Source organism: Dermochelys coriacea, chromosome 17 (genome assembly GCF_009764565.3).
Source record: "Dermochelys coriacea isolate rDerCor1 chromosome 17, rDerCor1.pri.v4, whole genome shotgun sequence".
NCBI lineage: Eukaryota > Metazoa > Chordata > Testudines > Dermochelyidae > Dermochelys > Dermochelys coriacea.
Window position 1 is genome coordinate 11,290,246 of NC_050084.1, and position 18,899 is coordinate 11,309,144.

The 18,899-nt window shown below is 39.4% G+C and overlaps 1 protein-coding gene across 1 annotated transcript in view; it reads left to right on the forward strand.

Annotated features, from left to right (window-relative positions):
- The first annotated feature begins 938 nt into the window (after positions 1-938).
- The window catches only part of WSCD1 (WSC domain containing 1), a 59,332-nt gene continuing 41,371 nt past the window's right edge, over positions 939-18,899 (forward strand). The window contains exons 1-2 of the mRNA XM_038376042.2: positions 939-1,499; positions 15,504-16,214. Of these exons, the coding sequence (XP_038231970.1) occupies positions 15,788-16,214 (427 nt within the window). The 5' untranslated portion in view covers positions 939-1,499; positions 15,504-15,787. The remainder of the gene's footprint in view (positions 1,500-15,503; positions 16,215-18,899) is intronic.

Consider the following 18,899-nt stretch of genomic DNA (forward strand, 5'->3'; position numbering starts at 1 on the left):
GTTGCCAACTCTCCAGGATTGTCCTGGCATCACCAAGAATTACAAGATTAATCTTTAATTAAAGATTATGTCATGGAATGAAATCTCCAGGAATTTGTCCAGCCAAAGTTGGCAACCCTAATTAGAAAGGAATGTGATCCAGTATTAGCAATCTGAACACCCGAGCATTGAAGATAAGAGGCAATATGGGTCATTTGTAGGATGACCAGACAGCAATTGTGAAAAAACGGGATGGAGGGGTAATAGGCGCCTATATAAGAACAAGTCCCAACAAACAGGACTGTCCCTTTAAAAACGGGACATCTAGTCACCCTAATCATTTGAAATCCAGATCCAAAATTGGATCTGAATTTTGCATGTAACGTCCACAGCTATAATGGTCTGATCCAAACACGCTTGAATTCGGGAGTGACCCAAATCCAGGTGCAGAACTGAATTTGGAGCTCACTCCCAATCCCTCATTGAACACAGGTGTTGTTTTAATACTATTTGAACAAACAGGACAAGGGACACCAAATACACAGCGAAGATGATACTGCCTATCAGTCAATCTTATGGACAGCCAGTGAACTGTCTTTCAGCTCTCACATTTATAAATAATTTACTTCCATCCACCTGTGCCTTGAATAACAAGATGCTGTCTGAAATCTCTGAGCCTGTGTTGGAACAATTTCTGCAGAACCATGTACCTGTATTTCTCTCTCACCTGTTGGGAATGTATCTAGGAAAAAGTGGCACTAAAATAGATCTGATCCTAGTGGAAAAGAGGCATAAAAAAGCCTCCCTTCAGATGATAGTATTAGATCTTCTGTGTTGCGGATGATTAGATTTATTTGCCTTCCTGGACAGGTCTACAGGTAGAAGTCTATAGCTGTGAATGAAGTCTATAGATTTCTATAAAACAAATGTGAAGGAGGAGAACTTTTACAGCTCACTTGAAAAGGGAAAGCAAAGCACACAGATCATGGCTGCTGATTTTGACACAGTATGACACACTGTGCGTGTCATTACTTCCCTTCAGTTTTACATGCATAAGAGCATGGGTTATTTCTCCCTGTTCTGCCCTCCCCAACCCCCCACACCAAATACAATGCTCTAAAAACAAACATCTTTGGTATTTTCAAATCCTAGCTCCTGAACACTGGTCTGAGTCACTAGGACCCTGGAGATCTCCCAGCTTGGCAGCAGTAAAGACTGGTGAGCAATGAGCATGTGCAGACAGGATATGATCTCTTGCTGCTTGGTTAGTTACTGATATAAACAGCTGGAGGTATTGAAGTGCAGAGCTTAGATACAGGCAGAGCACTGAGGGGGTACTCAGGAGGATTACAGCTCTGTGTACTGAAATCTGGGAGGCAGAAGAAGGATTAGTGGGGAAGGGCAAAGAGAGCAGGATTTATCAGGTTTTCAGATATGCATTACAGCTTTTTCTAATATTTCACTGGATTGTCTAAGACTCTGCCTCATAATAATAGGAGTTCCTTGACCATAAAAGAAAGGTGAGTTTTTCTTCTTCTATTTCTTATATAGTTGAATTATCTTCTTCTGGAAGCTATTCATCTGCTGGCCATCACACAAATAATAACCAGACAACTTTTTGCTGACACTGAGGCATTAACATACCTTACAGACCCAAATGTCTGTTTGATTTATTACATTTATCCATGCCATCTCAAGCATGCAGGGCTTAGCTGCATTGTTTGTGAAAATTGCAGTTTGCTGCTGAGATGCCCTTCCCAGAGCAGGTAGGAAATATTATACTTAAAAAGTAGGAATGGATCATATGTGTGTGTGTGTTTGTTTTATAGCATGGCAAGGCAAATTACGAAGCATTGTTTCTTTAAGCAGTTTCAAAAGCCCCACTATACCGTATAAATAGAATCGAATAATTTTTGGTATGCGACTCTTATGACACTTCGGCCGTTTAGGGTATTGTCAGTTCAATGTATTTTATTGCACACAGAAACTGCTCTCATGTTTAGCTTCTGTGGGAAGTGCAAATCTATTCATTATGCATTTTCTCCAACAGTCTCTTGGAAAACTTCAGCCTGTAGCAACACAACCATATTGTTTTTCAGAAATTGCACATCATTTGCTGTGTCTTATTTTGAATTTCTAACATCAAAGAGATGTACGTTACACTAATGTGATTTAACTTGTACTAAAAGACTTTCCAGCCTCCAGATGACTTTTTGTAGATGTCTCTTTCTGTTGTTGTTTTTGAAGGTATGTGACAGGTTTCATGCACTCTATGTGTCTTTATGGCACACAATACTCTGTATACACCACGCATAATGAATATGCATGTCTGCTTTTATTCCACAGTGGTGTGGGTTCATTCTCCATGATAATCAAGTTATTGGATCACTGACCTATAAAAGGTGTTGAGTGTTGTTTTTCGTGAACCCAACATATCACTCTAGTACATTGAATGTTATAAACCTGTCATTTTAACACTTGCCAAGTCATTACTCTATCACAAGCTGAACGTTCTTTAACTTATTGTTACCTTTGGTGTGATCTCTCGTCATGCCTTCTTACAGGGCAGGGTGATGGTCTGTAAATGATCCTCTTGACTGACATTTACTTATGATAACAAATTAGCCTTGTATAAATGCACTACCCAATTAGAGAGGTGTTATGATCAGATTTGCACAAGTTAAATGCTGACTTTACAACTCGCTTGGGTTGTAGCTCTGTTGCTATTTGGTAACATCACCATTTACTTTTAAGTAAATGAATTTAGTACCAATTGTAACACTGCTTGTGTTGTATACTATATACCAACACCTCCATACAGTGTGTAGTGTGTAAACACATGTATTTTAACATTGACATGACAGTTTAGGGATTTTGTACATTTTTGCTGCCTGATATCTCTGCATAAATGTTTTCTGCTTTACTTAGATCAGCGTTCAGAATTATTTAAAAACTTTAACATGATACCTGTGTTAAGATAAACTTGGTGGGCAGATTAAATTATACAGCCTGTTCACTTCAAAAATAATAGGGGGAAAAAAGTAAACTCATTTAGGCATTCTTTGCCAGCTGCAGCATTTGCACTTGGCTGTGTGGAGAAATTCTGTTGCTCCCATCTCACTTCCAGTTTGCTGACTGACTTTATATTGTGTTTAAAGTATAATAATTCATTTGAGATTCATTACTCATAAGACTTACGTCTGCATCTGTCACCCTTTAAAGTATCAACATGGCAGTATTACTCAGGGATTAAACTTCACTAATGAGTTGGGTAGGAGGGCCCTTTTACAAAAGGGGAAAGAAATAATTACAGTTAAGACAAAGAAGATGAAGTGAACCCCACACTGATGTGTTGCACCTGCATCTTCCATTGATTTCAACTGGAGTTATGGGTGCTTAGCACCTCAATGTCAAGGTGTGAGGGCCAGATCCTTATCTGAGATAAACTGGCATAGATCAGTGGAGCTATGCCATCTTATATCAGCTGAGGATCTGGCTCTCTATAGTTACATCAATGCCTCTCTGAAAAAAAAATCAACTTTTAAAAAAAACAAATGATTTCCTGCCCAAAAGCTTGCAATGGGAATTCATTGAGAGTTTCTTATTATCATTAGTGTCTTACTGGTAATACTCATAGGATACACTAAGTTCTATGGAAAGGGGATGTGAGAGTTAAAAATATCATATTTTAAAAAATATTTAAAGCAACATTTTGTTTTTATCTAACTCATGCAACCAGGGGTGGGTTTGGAAAAAATGCAACCTTAATTTGATCTTAAATATAATTGTTTAAAATACATCATTACTAAAGCAAAAATAAATGAAAATATTTAGCAACTGTCAACTCTATACAGTGTTTGACAGAGTGTGGTCCTAGGAGGCTGTATAAATAGTGGACTGCTACCAGTTCAAAGTTGTTAGCCAAATATTTTTAAATTGAGATCAATGCTTGAGCCACAAGTAAAAATGATTTTGGTTTTCTGCTATGCAAAAGGGAGGACATGGCTGGGAAAACCAATGAACAATGCAACCAAACTAACATAGAACGGGCTGAGGTGCATTGGTAGTGCTGTGTGTGATAGCTTTCATGACACTTGTTTGCAATAAACCAGGCTCAAACCAAGGCTATTATTCTGTCTCATGAGCACTGTGTTCACTGGGATTAATTAAAGTGCATTCCTGTGAATGTTAATGAGTCTAAGAGCTACAATCTTAATACAGGCAAAAATCCCTTTGACTTTAGGTGTGAACAGGAACTGTAGGATTTAGCCCTATGTAGCTATACTGGTTTTTACCAGCTAAGGATCTAGCCCTATGTTAGCTGATGAAGAGAAGTCCATTTGTCCCTGTATCACAATCCTTCCTTTTTGTTTATTTAGGTTTATGGGATATCCAGCTTTCTGAGCTCCTGAGGCATGAGTGCCCCATGACTTGTAAACCAATAGCTCCCATTGATTTCAGAGGGAGATGTACCCAAAATGACCGACTGGATAGTTAAAACCCTGAATTTTAAATCTGAAGTTGAGGCATTTTATATTCCTCCCTGTATCTCCCCTCCCTCTCTCCATCTGAACAAGTAAAAGCCTCTCTGAGACTTGACTTTGTTATTTTCTCAGTGTATAAACTCTGACTTGTGCCTAGAACTGAGCCAACCACAGAGCTTATCATGAATGAGCGAAACCACAATCTTGCTCCCATTGAAGTGAATTGAAAAATTTTCATGATCTTCAGTGGTGTAGCACCAGATCCTTACTGGGCATCATCACTTTGCCTGAGGTCATACCTCCAGGGTCCTTAACCTTTGTCATAAGTTTGCCCTGCCGCCAGGTATACTGCAGGCTTGACCAAAATGCTTCAGCAAGAATTCTATTTCTGCTTTAAGAAAACCCATCACTTCTAGAGTGCCTCCTCCCATCAGTCTAAACCAAAAGGCACTCTGAAAGCCAATCTACTGGATTCTAGATGAGTCATATCTGAACATAATATTGTAACTGCCGGAAAAGTCAATTATCAGCTTATGTCCCACAGATCTGTCTCTTCGGTTTTTTCAAGTAAATGAGCTATTTCGGTAACTCTTCTTAGAAAAGCTTTGTTTTTGTTAAATAAAAAAAGAAGAAGAGAGGAAAGCGTGCTGGAGAAGCCACCTGTTTTTCTTGCATTTGCATCAACCACCAGAGAACACTGTGCAACAGCTGGGACAGCCATGCTAGTGCCTTCTTCAGAGGCCTGATCCAAAGTCCATCAAAGTCAATGGGAGCCAGTGGACTTTGCATCATGCTCTGTAGCAGCAAGATTTTTTCTTGTAAGCTCATTTTAAGGTGTTGTGATTTTCCACTTTAACATGAAATTCATCACCAACAGTATATTTCTGATCCTAAGCAACAACGACAAGATTTGTCTGGTGGGAGAACATGGAAAATTCTCATTGCCCCAAATTGGGAGGGTGGAGTGGTTGGAAACATCACCTTTGTGCGTCCTTCATTTGATTTCTGACAACTCAAACGAAACCCACCCCCCATATTGGAAACTATGGGATGAGCTTGCTATTCACTTTTGCAGTAGTGGTGATGACAGATGTTCTGCAGAGTAGTTCAGTCATTTGGAGCTTTACACCCGACACGAGCCACAAATTAAAGCTTAACTTTAGGCATGAGGCTGAATCAACTGTGTGACTTTTCCCTTTCTCACTAGTTTGTTTTCAGCCTTCTGTGCTCTGATTGAGCCTACATGTCATTATATTAATCCTTACCCTCCCCCCAACCTTAAAAGCCTCAAGAAAATGACCGTCTATATCCAAAAGACATGCTGCAAGCCAAAATCTATTTTTGTTAGGTCTTGAAATCATTTCCAAGCTGACTACATTTCTCTTCAAAGAGAGCTGACAAAGTAGAGGAGAAATGTGGAAGACAGACGGGTTTTTTTTCTAAAACTAATGTTGTTCAGGCATCCCATTTCATTTAGTTTAGGATACAAAATAGAACCTCACCTTCATGCCAAGAACTCTGCATTTGTAAAATCCTGCTGTTCTTTAACTACATTGTAGTATTGACCTAAGTCTGAGGTACGCAACATATTTAGTAACAGCCCTGAAAAGGGCACAAAATTCACCTGTCAGTCAATGATGCCTCTTCTTCAGGTTGTCATCTCTGAAGCCTGAAAAAAGTGAGTAGTATTCCCCAAAGATTTCTGTGGTTACCCCTTGGCTGGGAGGATAGAATCTCCAGTGTCTTTTTTTTTAATGTACTAATGCATGCCTAATGTGATTTTTTTGTTTTGTGGTCAATAGGAAAAGTGACTAGTGCCTGTCAACTGCCGTCATTTTAGAAGCATATTATCAACCTGCTTTTCCTTGTATCCAATTCTTTATGTCATGAAAGAAAATCAGAACTGTAAATGCCTCAGGTCTGATTTTTAGCACTGTCAAGGCACAATGGGATGCTAAGTGCTGAATGTTTTAGAGACGGTGGGGATTAAATGTACTCTCACATTTCTTGACACTATGTGTAACTTATCAGTGTTGTGGAGACACTAACTACAAGCACATTTTCAAAGCTATTCAGGAGAAGCAGTACATACAAATCCTTAAAAAAAAAAAACAAACACACCTAATTGTGCACATGTTAATGATGTGTGGGTGTTAAAAATATCTGTTATTCATGTCATTGCTATTACACATTTATAGAGCACTACAGGACTCTTTACAAGATAGAGGCCTACCACTACCATCCGGAGGGAATTAGATTAATAGGGCCAGGTCCTCATTACAGTGAATGGATCTACATTGATTTACACTCATTAAAATTCTGGCTTATAGGTTGTAAATGCGCCAAGGCAGAGACGGTCTCACTCACTCATCTCTGCAAGTCGCACCAATTCTAGTATGTTATACTTTTTGGCATGACAGCCCCAGAGGCAAATCTTCCCCCCTTGGGCCATGGCTATGGAGGACTCAGAATTACACCGAGGGGAACTACATGGAAGGGTACAGGATTTCTAGTGACTGGGCTGGGAACGACGCCTCTAGACTGCTAAAGAGCTGAGTAGAATGAGATTTACGGATGGGATGAGGTGGTCTGCAGGAGCTGGAGAGCTGAATCCACTTTTCGCAAAGTAGAGGTGTAACACCAGCTGCCAGGGTTAATGTGACCTTTGGGTTGCAACAACCACCATTGTACTGCTTATGCCAGTGATTTGTGGATTGTAAGGTCTTTGGGTCAGGGTCTTTTTATTACAGGCATGTATAGCACCTAGTAATATGGGGCATTAATGCATTATTGTAAAATAATTAATGAACATGTTCGGGGGTGGATTCTTTCTCAACCATGCCCACAAGCCCTCTTGTGCCACCCCAGACTAGGGTGGAGTGGGAGGACTTGACTGCTAACAAATTAACATATCTGGTATGATTTTGAGCCATCTCCTTCTTGAGTGGCTATTTTCAGGCCTGGTGGAAAGAAACGTGACTTTAGCTAGTTTCGGAACCAAATTTGTACCATATCCATTTTGAGGTTCTGAATGTTCAGATATTTTCTCACTTCTGGTATCTTGCTGGGAAATGTAGTGTTATAAGGTTCTCATGGTAATTCCACTGTGGCCAGAAGCAAGAAGAAAAACTAATTGTTCTTGTGAAAATTCTACACAAAATTCTGCAGACACAGCAGTAAGAATAGGCTACAGATGCCATAAGTGTTCAGACATTTCAGCACTTATCTGATCTGAATCTGGCCTATGAATATTTGGAGGTTCACCCATTGCTAATATAGTAAGAAAGGCTGTGCTTTTTTATACATTAGAATTAGAGGAATTTTCACACTTGATCAGACTCAAGGTTCCTTTGTCCAAAATGCTACGTCTGACACTGGCCAAAATAAGACACTTTCAAGAAATACAAGATACCGTATACTGGAAGATCATGGAATTATGGAAGACTATCCATAGAGGGAATTTCTTCCTAAATCTGGTCCAAAACCAAGCATTAACGGACAGGAATTATGGGAGTTTATATCCCTTCATATATCTTAATTAATGTCATGGTGGATGTTCTCATATGCCACAAAAATGTTTATTGCTTTTTTCAATCCTACTAATCCTGCCTTCAGTGATATCTTGTGGCAATGAGTTTCACAGGTAAGTTATGGTTTGTGTACACTGGCATTTACTCTTCTAGATTGCATTGTATTTCATTGTCATTGAATAGCCCTTTGTTTTTGTATTATTAGAAATAAGAACACCCAATTTACCTTCTCTATGCCATTCATTGTTTTATGCCTCTATTATGTTTTCTCTCTACCCTGAACAATCCCAGTTCTGTTATTTCTCTTTTCATTAGGAAGCTTCTCCATCTCTTTAATCATTTTCATTGTCCATCTCAACCTCCCTTCTGTTTCTACTGTAAGTTTTTTGAGATGCTGTGATTAGAACAGATCCTGATATTGCAGGTGTGGGTGTACTCCAAGTACATAATCACATATTTTCAACATTATGCTCTATCCCATTAATTATACACCCTAACAGTCTGATTTCCTTTTCTGACTGCCATGGGAATTATAGCATTCCTAAACAGGAATCCCAAATCTATTCAACCAATCTGTGTTGTCAATTAATCTGGTGCTAATAGACATCTAAAAGGATAAGTCCCCTGTCATATGAGAACAGGGGTAAAAGACTCTTCTGCTACTAAGGAATGCCTTTTTCATATTGATTTCAGTAGTTGAAAGTAAACATTTATATACACAAGACAAATTTTCAATTAGCAGATCTCACCATGTCTTTCTTATTCCTTATTTTTTAAATATAATTGTTAAAAGTGATGTTTTTCTAGACTTACTCGGGCAATACTGAAATACACAGTTCATGGAAAAATCAAATGGCATTTTTATATGTCAGTGGCAATGCTTGCTAGTGGCACTCCGCTGTTTTCCCACTAACAGAAACACTTACTTTTTGTGAGTTGTACATTTGCAGTATTGCTCCAGTGGCGTATTTTTGTAATTTGCCTACAATGTACTTTTCTGACAACTCTATTAAGGGAAACTGGATTTGGGGCTAATTTACACACATCACACTGCCTGTGCTAAAATTCACTTCTGACATTTGAAACTTTTTAAAAAATGGACAGGGTTCATTCTTTATTTAGACCTATTAATAGGGGAAAGGAAGCTAAAACAGAGAGTATGCGAGTCCCCCAGTTTTTATTAATCCAACCCGATTCAGGAAGATAGGATTTAATGTTAAATTATTTTGCAGGGAATAAGGATTTATTATTGTACCTCTTTTCACCCCTCTGCTCCTCTTCTGTGAAAAGGAGAGGAGCATAGCATTCGTACTGTTGTGCATGTCAACTGATGGCTGGACACAGCAATGCTGTCAACCCCAAACTTTCAAAAATGGTGTCATTCCTTCAAAACATATCACTAGATTAGCTTTAAAATCATAGGTTTCAGAGTAGCAGCCGTGTTAGTCTGTATTCGCAAAAAGAAAAGGAGTACTTGTGGCACCTTAGAGACTAACAAATTTATTAGAGCATAAGCTTTCGTGAGCTACAGCTCACTTCATCGGATGCATTTGGTGGAAAAAACAGAGGAGAGATTTATATACACACACACAGAGAACATGAAACAATGGGTTTATCATACACACTGTAAGGAGAGTGATCACTTAAGATAAGCCATCACCCACAGCAGGGGGGGAAAAGGAGGAAAACCTTCCATGGTGACAAGCAGGTAGGCTAATTCCAGCAGTTAACAAGAATATCAGAGGAACAGTGGGGGGTGGGGTGGGGGGGAGAAATACCATGGGGAAATAGTTTTACTTTGTGTAATGACTCATCCATTCCCAGTCTCTATTCAAGCCTAAGTTAATTGTATCCAGTTTGCAAATTAATTCCAATTCAGCAGTCTCTCGTTGGAGTCTGTTTTTGAAGCTTTTTTGTTGAAGTATAGCCACTCTTAGGTCTGTGATCGAGTGACCGGAGAGATTGAAGTGTTCTCCAACTGGTTTTTGAATGTTATAATTCTTGACGTCTGATTTGTGTCCATTCATTCTTTTACGTAGAGACTGTCCAGTTTGGCCAATGTACATGGCAGAGGGGCATTGCTGGCACATGATGGCATATATCACATTGGTAGATGCGCAGGTGAACGAGCCTCTGATAGTGTGGCTGATGTGATTAGGCCCTATGATGGTATCCCCTGAATAGATATGTGGACAGAGTTGGCAACGGGCTTTGTTGCAAGGATAGGTTCCTGGGTTAGTGGTTCTGTTGTGTGGTGTGTGGTTGCTGGTGAGTATTTGCTTCAGATTGGGGGGCTGTCTGTAAGCAAGGACTGGTCTATCTCCCAAGATCTGAGAGAGCGATGGCTCGTCCTTCAGGATAGGTTGTAGATCCTTGATGATGCGTTGGAGAGGTTTTAGTTGGGGGCTGAAGGTGATGGCTAGTGGCGTTCTGTTGTTTTCTTTGTTGGGCCTGTCCTGTAGTAGGTGACTTCTGGGTACTCTTCTGGCTCTGTCAATCTGTTTCTTCACTTCAGCAGGTGGGTATTGTAGTTGTAGGAATGCATGATAGAGATCTTGTAGGTGTTTGTCTCTGTCTGAGGGGTTGGAGCAAATGCGGTTATATCGTAGCGCTTGGCTGTAGACAATGGATCGAGTGGTATGATCTGGATGAAAGCTAGAGGCATGTAGGTAGGAATAGCGGTCAGTAGGTTTCCGATATAGGGTGGTGTTTATGTGACCATCGCTTATTAGCACCGTAGTGTCCAGGAAGTGGATCTCTTGTGTGGACTGGTCCAGGCTGAGGTTGATGGTGGGATGGAAATTGTTGAAATCATGGTGAATTCCTCAAGAGCTTCTTTTCCATGGGTCCAGATGATGAAGATGTCATCAATGTAGCGCAAGTAGAGTAGGGGCATTAGGGGACGAGAGCTGAGGAAGCGTTGTTCTAAGTCAGCCATAAAATGTTGGCATACTGTGGGGCCATGCGGGTACCCATCGCAGTGCCGCTGATTTGAAGGTATACATTGTCACCAAATGTGAAATAGTTATGGGTCAGGACAAAGTCACAAAGTTCTGCCACCAGGTTAGCCGTGACAGTATCGGGGATACTGTTCCTGACGGCTTGTAGTCCATCTTTGTGTGGAATGTTGGTGTAGAGGGCTTCTACATCCATAGTGGCTAGGATGGTGTTTTTAGGAAGATCACCAATGGACTGTAGTTTCCTCAGGAAATCGGTGGTGTCTCGAAGATAGCTGGGAGTGCTGGTAACGAAGGGCCTGAGGAGGGAGTCTACATAGCCAGACAATCCTGCTGTCAGGGTGCCAATGCCTGAGATGATGGGGCGTCCAGGATTCACAAAGTAAAACTATTTCCCCATGGTATTTCTCCCCCCCACCCCACCCCCCACTGTTCCTCTGATATTCTTGTTAACTGCTGGAATTAGCCTACCTGCTTGTCACCATGGAAGGTTTTCCTCCTTTTCCCCCCCCCTGCTGTGGGTGATGGCTTATCTTAAGTGATCACTCTCCTTACAGTGTGTATGATAAACCCATTGTTTCATGTTCTCTGTGTGTGTGTATATAAATCTCTCCTCTGTTTTTTCCACCAAATGCATCCGATGAAGTGAGCTGTAGCTCACGAAAGCTTATGCTCTAATAAATTTGTTAGTCTCTAAGGTGCCACAAGTACTCCTTTTCTTTTTTCTTTAAAATCATGAGAGTGATGCATTTGGGGTCCATTTTATTCATCTTCTGGTTTCTAAGCCCTTAAATCATACTTGCGTCACATTTCCAAGATTTTCTCTACAGCTGTGAGGGCTAGAAATTGCCCCTTTTTTTTTTAAATGAAAGTTGAGATTCTCCTGTAATCACCAGACTTGAGCTGAGGCTTTTTCGAAAATATAATACATTGAGAGGCTCACGATGGAATTGAGAGAGTTGGCAACCATACACGAGAGTAGATGTAATCAATATAGTTGAGCTCCCCCTCACTACTCACCCCTCCCATTTATCTCCAGTCCACCCACCAAATCTGGTCTGTAGGTTAAATGTTTGTGAAACTCTTGGGAAGTTCATCTGCAGTAAATAAATAACAATAATAAAAAGCTTCCCTCTGAGTCAACTCAGTGGGAGCTGAGAGGGTGTTGGTAGTCTCTTTCCAACAGGTAGTTCCCTTTCATGTGTAGGTAGATAGGTCATTGAATGGGGAACTGGGAGACCTGGATTCTGCTCCAGATTCTGCCACTGCCCTGTGGCCTTGGCATATCACATCAGCCCAGATCCACAAAAGGTATGTAAGCCCCTAATTATCTCTTGGGACCTGGACCAGACCGCTTTGTGCCTTAGTTTTCCCATCTGTAAAATTGGTCCCTTGTAAAGCACTTTGAAATCTTTGAATGAAAACCGGTAGAGAACTACCACCTATTGTAAACTAAGTATTGTGCTTGTCAGAGATGTGTTTTATTTCTTTTCCACCCAGCAATGCATTTTATTCAGGTTCCTTGAACATTTTCCGGGACCTTGATTTGAACCATTTTTTCTAATGATTTCTGGAACTTTTCCTGAATATCAAACAAAACCTTTAATTAAAAAAATGGGCAAAAGTATTGTGAATATATGGAAAAAAGCTATATATTCATGTCTCAGTGCTAAGAAAAAAGATAATAAAAAAACATTTGACTATATATGATGGCAATATTTATTGCCTTAATAAAGAGATCATAGTATTGAATGCTATAGCATATTAATAATTGCAGTTATGAAAATCTACATTATGAATAGGCTTGGAAGAATTAGATTTATTGGTAAATGTTTGTAAATGTCAATTTTGCTGTATATACACACGGAGATGAAAAATATTTCCATCAATAATAATAAAAATTTATAGATGGGCAAAATAAAAAAATGTGGGTTGAGATCTTAGAGTTTAATTTAAGGTTATATACTTGGTATAATTTGACATGTGATGTTGACAATTTGTATTTTAACAGTTATAAAGCTTTAACTTTTTGAATCTCAACATCTATTAAAAAATTATCTGCCCCCCATTGTCTCACCCCTCACAATTTCCTGCAACTGTGAACATTTAAATCAATAAAAATAGGAAAAAATGCTTACAAAACAATTTTGCACAACTGTGAAAATTTAAATTAACAAAAATTCTTAAAGAAACATTGATATTATCTATCAAAATTATTAAAAATATTAATTCTGACAAGCCTTTTTATGAATAGACTCAGACTTTAACGCCAGAAGGAACCATGATGATTATCTAACCGGACCTCCTGCACGTACCACCTACTCCTGTAATGGGCCCATAACCTCTGGCTGAATTACTGAAGTCCTCAAATCTTGATTTAAAGACTTCAGGTTTTCAGAGAATCCATCATTTTCTCTAGTTCAAACCAGGCAATGACCAAGACCCCATCCTGCAGAGAAAGGTGAAAAAGCCCCCAGGGTCTCTGCCAATCTAACCCAAAGGAAAATTCCATCCCAATCCCAAATATGGTGATCAGTTAAACACTCTGTGTGTGGGCAAGTCCCACCAGACAGACACCAGAGAAAAAATTCTCTGTAATAACTCAATAACTTCTCCATCTAGTGTCCCATCTCCAGCTGTTGGAGATATTTGCGAATAGCTGTCACAGGTGGGCCCCCTACTCCCTTGGGAAAGCTGGTCCAGAATATCACTCCTCTCCCGGTCAAAAACCTTTGTCTAATTTCAGCATAATTATAAGAGTAATAATCTGCAATATGTAATTATTATAAATAATCTTTTATTAATCTCAGTATTAATATAACCCCATTGTCATTTGAGCACTCAACGTTTTTGATCAAAGATGTTAAATAACTTAATATTAAGGGTCAAATCTTCAGCTGGTCTCAATCAGCATTACTGAATGGAGCCATGCTGATTTGCACCAGCTGAGGATCTGGCCTTAAATAGTTTATCAAATACGATGTGCCTTTTGGAACACATTGAATCTCTCAAAAGTTTGTCAGCTGAATTATGGATGTGAGCTGCAAAGTTCCACAGTTATTATTGGTGAGAAAATGAGAATTGCTTGTGAAGTTTGACGTTTGAAGAAAATGGAGTGGCAGATATGAACACAGCAAAATCTTATCCCACGTTTCAGATGCTACTCAGTCCTGTGGGATTAAGAATTGGATACTTTGGTTTTAAATTAAGAGCTCTCTAAATCAGGTCATCAAAAACCTAGTCAGCCTAATCTGCAAAATTGGAATGTATTGACCTTTTCTCCTAAACCCAATCTGCTATTTTGGAAAAACAGACTAAAAGGGGATTGGACAAAAAGAATAGATGATCAAATGAACTGTAATAAGCAAAGAGATTACACAACTAAGCAAAAAAGAGAATGAAGGATAAATTTTACATGGTCATATATGTTTTAGCAAGAGGTATATAGAAGCATCCTCAGATGTTTAATCAGGAACTGCAAAAAGTGGAGGAATGTTATGAAAAGAATGGATATGACTGGACAGCAAGTTTCCTTGTCCTGATGCTGGTTTTGAGGGTGCTCTGAATGCAAGTTAAACAAGAGCCATAATATTTTCTTTTCTGGAACAAACTGCATCTTTTCTCAGTGCTTTCATGGTTCCACAGAGGAGTGATTAACCAGGAACTCAGGCAACATATGGCAAGATGCCCATTTTTATTTGTTCCAGAAGGTTAAAGGTTACCTAGAGCATAAAAGAGCTTTTTCTTGCTTGGACAATCCCGTCACTGTGTAGATCAGCATAACTAAAAGCCTGGCAAAGCCCCAAAATAGTCTAGAAATATTTGGAAAACTTTAAAAGAAAATATAAGATTCCATTAAATTAAAACCTATACATATATACAAACTCCCATCCACACCCACTCACACAAAAGTATATAGAAACATACACTAGATTCAAATTAGTGGAAACTTTAGCTTTCTTTTAAGTTTGCAAGGCACAAAAATACACACTCTCTCTCTCTCTCTCTCTCTCTCTATATATATGTATGGGAACTATCCTTCCAGCATAAAGCCTCATTTTATTGTGATTCATGGAGATTAAGAATTATTCTCTTATCCTTTGAGAGCTGATGCCATTTTGTTTTTATTCACCATACACCCACACTGCTATTTTCTTCTGATCTAGATTTGTAGCTTAGCTACTGTAACACTGAAAAGAAAGTATCCAGTAATATCTTCCTATAGAGATGTCTATATTGTGACTACCTGGTTCCAGTCAGTAACAAAGACCGGAGATGTCAGCTATTTACCAAAGGAAATAAAAGGACTTACTGTTCCAAACATCCTGAGGAGAATATTCTAATCATGCAGGTGTTTCTTATACATTTCAAGTTTAAAATAAAGAAAAATGTAAAATTAGAAATCTGTAACTGGATCCTTTTTAAATCAGTCATTCTACCAGGATTATTGTCTTTATACATTTAGCTAAAATAAAGAAGGGGGGGAAGGAACTCAACATGGTAAGTGTTTCCTAATGGGATCAGAGCCAACTTTATTTTTCTTAATATTTCAGGTTTCCTATCCTTTTGGAATGTGATGTTATGAAGTGCAACTGGCCACAGTTATGGAACTGTTCTTAAGTTCACCTAAACCAGATCAGCTGCCCAGAAATCCCACAGTTCTATGGATATAAAGCATGATGTCATTGTAGTTGCTGTTGCTACTGAAAAAGACAATTTTTATGGGGGGAGGATACATTAAAGTGATGGGATGAACTTATGGGAGGAACTAATACAATTTCAAACGGTGATTCAGGGGCCGTTCTGAAGGCGTGAAGTGCCCAGTTTCAGTAAGGGTATGGCCAAACCTTTTTTCAGACTACAGAAATTTCTTCGGCGGACCCAGTTTCTGCTCTTCTTTCTCACAGCAGCTTACCTAATGGCTGGCAGCCTTCTCCTGTTGCAGCGATCCCGCTTGGTTATCCAACAAGGCACACGTGGGACCTCGAATATTCAGGTCTCACCGGTTTCAGACATGGTGATAGGAGTCGGAATCCTAGATACCAGAACAATGCAAAACCCTCGTTTGAGTTCTAAGCTTCTGGTGGACATGGATGTGCTCCATGACCCAACATCAGATCAGAGGTACGGGCCACGGTGGCTAATATCCCGGAACTCAGAACTGAGACAGTTAAGAAGAAGATGGTTTCACAGGTTCATTAATGAACAAGAATCCATGCAAGCAACGGGATCTAAGGTGATGCAACTTACAGCTGAAAACAAAGGTAAGGACTTTTCGCAACTTCAATTTTCTGTCACATAGGACTTTGTTTCAGGCAAAGATTGATACCATTCATAAGCATGTGAGAGGTATTCTGACTCCTTACAGGAATGTATTTCTGTATTAGCTCTTGAGCATTTACAAACCATTTTATACAAACTAAGTATATGTATGGTTTCAGAGTCTTCTAATTCGTGTTAGTCTGTATCAGTAAAAACAATGAGGAGTCCTTATGGTACCTTAGAGACTAAATAAATTTGTTAGTCTCTAAGGTGCCACAAGGACTCCTTGTTGTTTTAAGTATATGTATAACAGCCCAAAATATTTAGGATTCTGCAATCCTCACTTGTTTGAGTAGTACCTTACTCCAAAAGTAGTCTCACTAAATTTAATGGAAATTCATAGAGATAAAAAATGCTTAATGTGTGATTAAGGAGGTCAGAATCTGATCATAAATGAGGAAATGTTTACAAGCTGTTCACCAATCATAATCCTACTCTATGATTGAATGTTCCTTCATGTATGTAAAGCTGTAGATTCTCCTATGTCTGTACAAATATATTGCTGCCAATGCGGCCTTCTGTGAATGGTTTCTCAGGGGTTGGACTGTATAGCGCAGATTTATTTTATTCTTCCTTCAAGCAAGTGGAGATGAAAATTATTAAATTGGTTTTCCCCTCCCAGGACCATCACGAAAGAACAGAAAATCCTGGAACTGATTGAACTCTTCCTGGGTATTAGAAGAGTTTGCTGGAACATAACAACATGAAAGTAAACTGAAAGGGGAATGTACATCATTGCATCAATGCTGTGAATTAGAAGCCAAAGCACAGGGTACAAGATTGTGTGTTTTCACCTCATGGTTTAATAATAGTCTAAATGGAATGTCATCAGATTGATATAAACTAAATTCACCTCATGGTGAGCCTGATTGTGCCACCCTAACTCATGCTGAGAAAAACATACATGTGCTGCCCCATTGAATTCAGTGGGAAAACAGGCATGACCAAAGCATGAGTTAACACAGCAGAATCAGGCCTTATATTTTCTCTTTTTGTAAAACAGACTAGTCTCCTTGGGCTTGATTGTACCTTTAAGGCCCAGCCCAGCATTTGGGTCAGTGCAGAGCTGCATGACCACAGTAAGGGTACTGGAAATCATTCTGCCTCTCTGACCTCCCTGGTGCATTGTGAGAGTGAGTGCAAACTGCTACTCCCCTTTAAGGGGTACACCCTCCCCATGTGACTGTCTGGTTCCACAGGCTGGTGTGGCATGGAGGGAGGGGAAATGGAGCCGTGTCTTGCTGTACCCTCTTCCCCACTTTCGGGCACTGTGTGACCTTGAGGAAACCTTGCACTCTCTCTAGTGCGTGGAGCTGCTATTTTAGCCAGCTTTAAATGAAGGCTCTGTACTCCCTCCCCACACACACTACACAGCCAGAATTTCATAATTGCAAGCCTCATATTCTTAGAGCAGCCCCAGCCAAAGGCTCAGGATGCGGCCTGAAAATTCATAGTAAAAGTCACAATAATTTTATATAGAATATCAACAATAGGTCATAAAATATTATTCTTGAAGCTATAGTGTGTGACAGAAAGAGAGGAGAAGAAAACAAAGTGATTTAAACAAAGGGTCATACTTAGAGCTGGGCAAAAATTTTTGGATGGAACTTGCTTTCATTGAAAAATACCAATTTGGGTGAACTGTAATATTTCATGCATTAATGTTGAATTCACCAAATCATTTTGACTGGAAAAAAATCCCCAAATGTTTCATTTTGACATTCTTGAAAGAAAATCTTTTGATTTTTCAATTTGCAGTGACTTTTCGTTTCAAATTTTACCTCAATTGTTTTTAAAAAAGGAAGAGGTAAAACAAACGAACAAACAAAAACAGACTACACCACAAAACAAAAATTAAATGTTTTCTCTTGGGATGAAGTAAACATTGAGTTTGATTTGAAACAATGTTTTTGTTAAAAGAAAAGGAGTACTTGTGGCACCTTAGAGACTAACAAATTTATTAGAGCATAAGCTTTCGTGAGCTACAGCTCACTTCATCGGATGCATTTGGTGGAAAAATGTTTTTGTTGTTGTTCTGTGATTTGTTTTTGTGTTTCAGCCACTGAACTGAAAAAAATGCAGTGATTTGCACTGCTCAGTGATTTGCACAGTCCCACTGAAGAGTCCTATTGCGGGAATAAGTGAGAGATTGTATGAAAGCATGGATGCTGAGACAAGGGTGCATTATTAGAGAATAGGTTTCACACATTACAGTCCACCACAGCAGAGATAGTCACCTGCCAAAGTAGGATTGTCAAAAGTGCTTTAGCAAGTTAGGCACCTAACCCCCACTGGTTTCAAAGGGAGTTAGGCTCTAACCTGCTGAGGCACTTTTGACAATCCCATTCGTTTCCCATCTGCATCTTTTGGTGCCTAAATACCTTTGAAAAGCTGGCCTGAAAAACCTATTAGAGTACATGGAAAGACTCCCACTGATTTCAGTGGGAGTTGACTGTAATATAGCCAAGGCCTCTACAAAAGAACAGGATAAGATGGATTCAGTCAGCTGCATTAAAGACAGTCAGCCTTAAACAGATGTAAGGCAGGAGTAATGTGATCAAACATGCTGCTTCATTCCAAACAAGCTGAAAGTGATAGGGAAGCCCTGCTCATAAGACCTATTAGGG